General features: G+C 40.8%; 1 protein-coding gene across 1 annotated transcript in view; it reads right to left on the reverse strand.

Moving 5' to 3' along the window:
• NUP188 (nucleoporin 188) overlaps nucleotides 1-5845 on the reverse strand; it is a 27965-nt gene extending 22120 nt beyond the window's left edge. Inside the window, exons 1-10 of the mRNA XM_035889878.1 lie at nucleotides 5615-5845; nucleotides 4890-4918; nucleotides 4571-4625; nucleotides 3907-3980; nucleotides 3230-3314; nucleotides 2466-2546; nucleotides 1935-1979; nucleotides 1266-1358; nucleotides 1004-1123; nucleotides 375-586 (exon numbers count right to left, since the gene is read on the reverse strand). Coding sequence (XP_035745771.1) covers nucleotides 375-586; nucleotides 1004-1123; nucleotides 1266-1358; nucleotides 1935-1979; nucleotides 2466-2546; nucleotides 3230-3314; nucleotides 3907-3980; nucleotides 4571-4625; nucleotides 4890-4918; nucleotides 5615-5845 — 1025 coding nt within the window. The remainder of the gene's footprint in view (nucleotides 1-374; nucleotides 587-1003; nucleotides 1124-1265; nucleotides 1359-1934; nucleotides 1980-2465; nucleotides 2547-3229; nucleotides 3315-3906; nucleotides 3981-4570; nucleotides 4626-4889; nucleotides 4919-5614) is intronic.
• Nucleotides 5846-6000: the final 155 nt, after the last annotated feature.

Consider the following 6000-nt stretch of genomic DNA (forward strand, 5'->3'; position numbering starts at 1 on the left):
ACAGGTCAGAGAGAGAGCGCTAGCCCTCATGCAGGTAGCAGCCAGACTACCAGCACAGGACTGTGGAGACACAATTTCAGTTTACCACTAGACCACCTAAGAAGAAGTTGCACTGTGTCTTCATTGCCATTTTTACCAGAGGCAAGATTATATACTAGATGAAAGCTAGTATATGAATACCTCTCTATTTTGCAGCCACACCTTCATTTTGCCACAAACCTCCCATGTGACCAGAAAAGCTATTTTGCCTTCATCACAATAAGCTTAGCTTGAACAGCGGTGATCTTAAGAGGCAGCAGCAAGAAATACTTCTTTCCCTGAGGAAAACAACTGTTTTGCTGTGTACTCACCTAGCAAATATACATGATACTCACCCAATACGATCCACCAAGTGATCCATGCTCTCATCTACCAAATGTCTGTTGGTTTGTCTAGTGCCAAATCCCTGTTCTTTGAACATCTTTGCAAAAGCCAGAAGCTCATCAGGTGCCATTTCAAAGTATGCATAGTAGAGGAAGATGACTTCCAGGAGCATGGACTGTTCACGGAGGCATTGCACAAACCAACGGGAAACCTGACGTTCTGTCTGCACAAGGGAAAGTTCCACCATCATACACTGAAGCTCACAGGTCAGTCAAAGCAGTCAGAAACTGAGAAGCGTTGGGACATTTCAACAGCTTGTGTAGCCAGCAGTTTGTATCAATTGCAAGGAAAGCCACTGTAAATACAGAGCGTGCTGATGCAGAGAGATTATGAACAACTATACATAAATGGACCTGTTAGCTTAGGGCTATCAATGGCTTTATTACAAGGAACAACACGTTCCATACAAAACTCTGTTTCTGAGCAAATGTGTGTTCTGTTAGAGAGAAAACAAATCCTAGGTTTCTTGAACCAGGAGAAACATCCTTTTTAACTGCATCTGCACATACGTATTTTCCAACAGACTACATATAAGGAAAGACTTTATAAATTTGATAAATAATATGAAGAAACAAATTACCATGAGATTTCCATGTGTTTCCCATGTAGGAGCTTCTGCTTTGTACAGCGCTTCAAACTGTTTCCGATAATTAGGAACTAGTTCCTTGTCCAACTTTTCAATACACTGGAAGTATTGTGCCTTAAATAAGCAAATAAATAAATTAACTTCTCACATGCACACTCCCACGCTTTTTACAATCACAAGTGGACAATTCCTACACAACTTACATATTTAACCTATTTCAATGACATCACATCCAGGAAAAGGTTCCTGTACTCACTGTGTAAGGGTGCCTCTCATCCTGAAAATAAGTGAGCAGATGGAGGACACAGCGCAGAATACAGATCCTCTCTTCATAGTAATAGTCAGCAAGCTGTGAATATATAGTGCCATCAATATCAATCTGGCATCGTGTCCAACTCCCATAGACTCTCCTCTCCCATACACTACCAAGGCCTTCATCACAAGAATATATAGTGCTCAAAACATTACTACAGATGGAGTTTCAGCTAAGCAGTTTTTAAGTTACCTGAAAAAAAAATAATTAACTTTACAGAACTCAATAAAATATGCCCATGGGGATAGATCTATAATTACAGTGCTAAGTGAGAAAACTTGGAAAAGAAAGGCAAAAAGACAGAGAGAGATGATCGCTCATTCCTCATCCCTATTATCCTCTGTCAGATATGATCATCAGTCTCCATCTCAGAGCTGTCACTTCAGACAATAACATACAGAAGCTTTGGAAAACGTGGGAGCATATGTCTGCCCAGCTAAACTCCCTGGTATTAGGTCTAAAATTTCCTATCTGTAGCAAATACCAACACTGTTCAAATCTCTATGCACAGCCCTCTATTTCAGAAGCATCACCTAAAATCTGTTCTTTACATGAAGCAATACTTCAGTTACTCCAAGATTTTCTGGATCCATACAAATGGAAGTGACTAACCTTCAGCATCAGAGCCTGACTCTGCCTTTCATCCTGAAGAACTGTCTGTAACCAAAATACAACAAAATAAAGAATTATCTACTGCAGAAACACCTACTAACAAAATACATAATCACAAAAAAAAAAAAGAAAGACTGAAATAAACAAAAGACCATTTCTCTTTCCATTTCTTTTGGAAAGACATATTCCAAAAGTACAAAGCCAGAACACCCATTTGTAACTACATATTTGTTCTTCATCTCCACTCACTCTCCCTCACAAATCTGTAGCCTTCCTGTATTCCTGCAATAGAGAGAGAAGCTGAGTTACTGCAGAGAGATTCAAGCAGGAAGATGTACTAGAAAGTTAGGCCTGGATATCTGCTATCACATTTCCTTGAAGCGCCACTTGAGCATTGTACATTCAGAGAAGAAAAGCTATAAAGCCATTTCCAAATCAGAACTCAGACTCACATGCGACCATACACATCAACAAACTACTGGTATTAAGGACAGATGTGGAGTAAACAAAACATAAATGGGAGCTATGGACCTTCAGGGAGTCCCTTGTTCCTCTGTAATCCTCTTGAAGATAACACTGTAACAACTGCACACTCTGCTCTTCATCCAGACCCTGGAAAAGAGAGAGATGCTCTGAAATGAATAAAAACTGAATTCATTCAAGATGAAGATCCTCTCCAAATATTCAGGCAGCTCTTCTCTTTAAAACAACTAACTTCCAAAATATGCTGAAAGAAAATTTTTTGCATCAGGCAGATGCTTGCTTTACTCAGCACTTCTGTTTAAAGCAGCATACATAAGCTTTGATGTCACTTAGATGTAGCCAGTTTAACTTCAGCAAAAGGAGTATAACAGCGATTTTTAAAAAAGGTACCTCCACCAGTCACCAAATTCCAGCCTCTGGCTTGAAGGAACATAACCTTGCAGGTAAACCAGGAGTATTTTCAAACATGGCAATTCATTTAAGGGAGATCAGTTTTTAGCTGAGCAGTTTCAGGTGTCTTGAAAGAACTCAAGAAAGACCAAAAGCAGGTGAATGCTTCTGAAAAGCAGGGCCCTTTGCAGCAGGAGAGGGGGTTAATGAGGAAAACTGAGGCACCTCGAGGTCACTAATCACTCTAAGATTTTCAGCTATGGCCCCAACATGTACTTCTAACATCCTTTAGATTATTTTGAACTGAAAGGACTTTAAGTTTGCCCCTGTTCAACATCAAGAAGCTTACTTAAACAGAATCCCAGTAACAATGCATTCCAATTGCAGGGATAAAAAAAAATCAGAATAGCACCTTTACTCACCAAAAACTTGCTGACCCTCAGACCCAACTCTTTTAGTGGAGCAGCTACATCTTTATCAGCTTTTATTTTTTCTGCAGAAGTGGTACTAAAGAAAAAAGAAATTTTCATCATGAACAATGCAGCAATCCCAAGGAATGAATTAAAGAGGCTTAATTTCAAAGTTCTCAGTTTTATCAGTTTAAACTGAACATTTGCTTTTTCCTCAATGGCCTTTCAATATTTCGTGCAACAATATTCTACAATCTTCCCAACAGACAAAACTTAACAATGTTCACAATTACTACTCTAATAAATGCAGGCTATATTCATTCCACCTTCTCCAGTGAGGGAATCTGGGTATCTTTCTAGGATGACTGAGTGTCAAGAGGAGTCACTTCTCCACAAGATGCACACCTGCACCTGATCACTGCAGCTCAGCAGAGGTAAGTTTAAAAGCTACCTAATATGAGTAATGACAGCAAAAACTGCTATTACTTCTTTCTGGTCTGGATTTCATGCCCAAAAACGTTATGTGGATTAAGTATGTTCTCTTGCTACTCCTCTCCTCAAATCTCAATTCATGCAAGAGAGTAAAGATCTATTTTTAAGTAATCAGAGAGAAATATTCAACATGCTCCTCTACTTATTAGAAGATCCCATTTCAGAAGTTAATTTCTAAAATCAAGCAATTACTATACCTGGGCGGTTTATAGTATGAAAGTCCCTCTAACAATCTCTGCCAGTGCTTGTTCAATTCTGCTGCGATCTGTGCCTAAAAGAAGAACCAAATACTACTGAACAGATGCCTCAATGTACACTTCCAAGTATCAGATTTGTTAAATTTAAGCAAAGCAAAGAAATTCCACCACCACAAAGAGACAGGAACAACACAAGACAAGCATCTATGATTCAGATTGATTCAAGGTGCATATTGTATGAGAAAGCTCACTGCCTTGCCTAATCACGGGAAGGGAGAGGAAATAGGAGGCAGTGGACTGGGTTCAGAAATACTTGGATTTCCAACCTCTGAGCAAATTCTTGAAAGCATGGGCTCTGCCCCAGAAAATAAGGAAGCAGGCTGTACCATTTATTAATACCTCAGGCCAGCCAGTCTAGAAAGTAGCACTTGTGTCTGCTCCAGAAAGGGAACTACCTTTTCACACACACCCTTCCAGGTAGTTCATGAAGCATCTATAAACAAGAATGAACAAGTAGCAGAGACAGAGGAACAAAAATCACACTGAGGAAGAGGGAAAAGCAACAAAACTATTTTCACTGATATTCAGAGAGGTGTACAAATGATATATTTGGCCACGGAGTCCATTCAGTGATGGGCAAACGTGTAACAAGACACAGACTTACTGGTTCTCTTAAAGCTGATCTGCCCAGAAGAATTGTCCACAATTCTCTGCTGCTCCTGTACGGGAAGCGAAAAGGCAGAGAGTATTTTAATGATGAACACTATTTCAGGCTTCCATTTAGCTTACACCTTTTCAAACCTGGCAGTAACTCAGAGCAGATCACACTGCAACGTAAGAAAAGTGATTTAAGGAACAAACAAATCCTTCCATACCAGTTTCATCCTTCACTCTTAAGTGGAACATAAAACTGGGTGAAGTGAAAAATTGCAACACCTTTACATAACGTAGAGCAATTTGCCGCAGGTCGTCAGAATATTTACCCTTGGCTTCTTGTTTCTTCCTGAGAACTCTGCAGAAAAGCCTACCTGCGCTATAAGGTATTACAGTCTGCCAAAAAGAGTATTTCAGGAACTTAGACAATTGCTGATTTGTTAGCAATGTAATACAAATCAGGAGGTAAACACCACTGCTCCCCACACAAAGACTGTCTACAAAATCAAGAAACTTATTTTTAGAATAGCATCATCAAAATAACACACCATGGCAGTGAAAGTCATCTGCAACTTCTGACACATGCTGCCACGTAAGATGAGAAGACCTATTATTTCCAGTACACCTATTTCTACCTGCTAATTCCTTGATAGTTAGGTGCACCTCCCTGTGTGTAAGCTAACAAACCTCCCCACGATTCGGTTGCCTCTCCAGCCCACACACAGCACCAAAAGGCCACAGAATTTTACAAAAAAAATGAATTGCTTTGTAGAACTGAGCACCAGCCTCGCAGAGCCAACACTTTTGCTTTTCATTCCCTCCTAACCTCTTCCTGAATAAAACAGACCACGGTTTGTTGTCAGTTCATTAATTAGACTCCAAGACAACTAAGGAGTGAAAGCTCTCTTCATGCGACCACATGTAACAGCGGTGTTCTTGTCCCCATTAGGGCTTACAGACACTAATTTAATAAAAAATAACATCTAGGAACACTCCAGAGTCTAAAAACGTTACAGTCAATGTCAAAAAACGTGCTCAGTGTAAATGAAGGCACCGATCTAAAGTGATCACTGAACCTGGGATTCATTGAGTAGCTTTCTTTATACATCCTCCGCATCTCTATTTTGATTTTTATATTTGCAAAGAGTTGTCCCAAAGGTGAAAATCGGCCCCTGAACGCTCTGCTCCCCACGAGCGCGGCTCTGACAGACACCTCCGGGACGTCGGCGTAAACCGAGCCTTCGCCTTCCCGAAAGCAAAAAGCGTTGAAGGAGCTGTTTAACATTTCACCTCTTACAACACGGCACAATAAAAGAAACGCAAAATCACTAAAAGTCACTGGAAACACCGAAATTCAGCCGCCTGGGGGGTCCCCGAGGGCCCCCTCAGCGAGGGACGGGGGCGGGGCCTCCCTGCGCGCGCGGGGGGCGGGGCCAGGCC

The sequence above is a fragment of the Egretta garzetta genome, unplaced genomic scaffold (genome assembly GCF_000687185.1).
Source record: "Egretta garzetta isolate BGI_Z169 unplaced genomic scaffold, ASM68718v1 scaffold190, whole genome shotgun sequence".
Classification (NCBI taxonomy): Eukaryota; Metazoa; Chordata; class Aves; order Pelecaniformes; family Ardeidae; genus Egretta; species Egretta garzetta.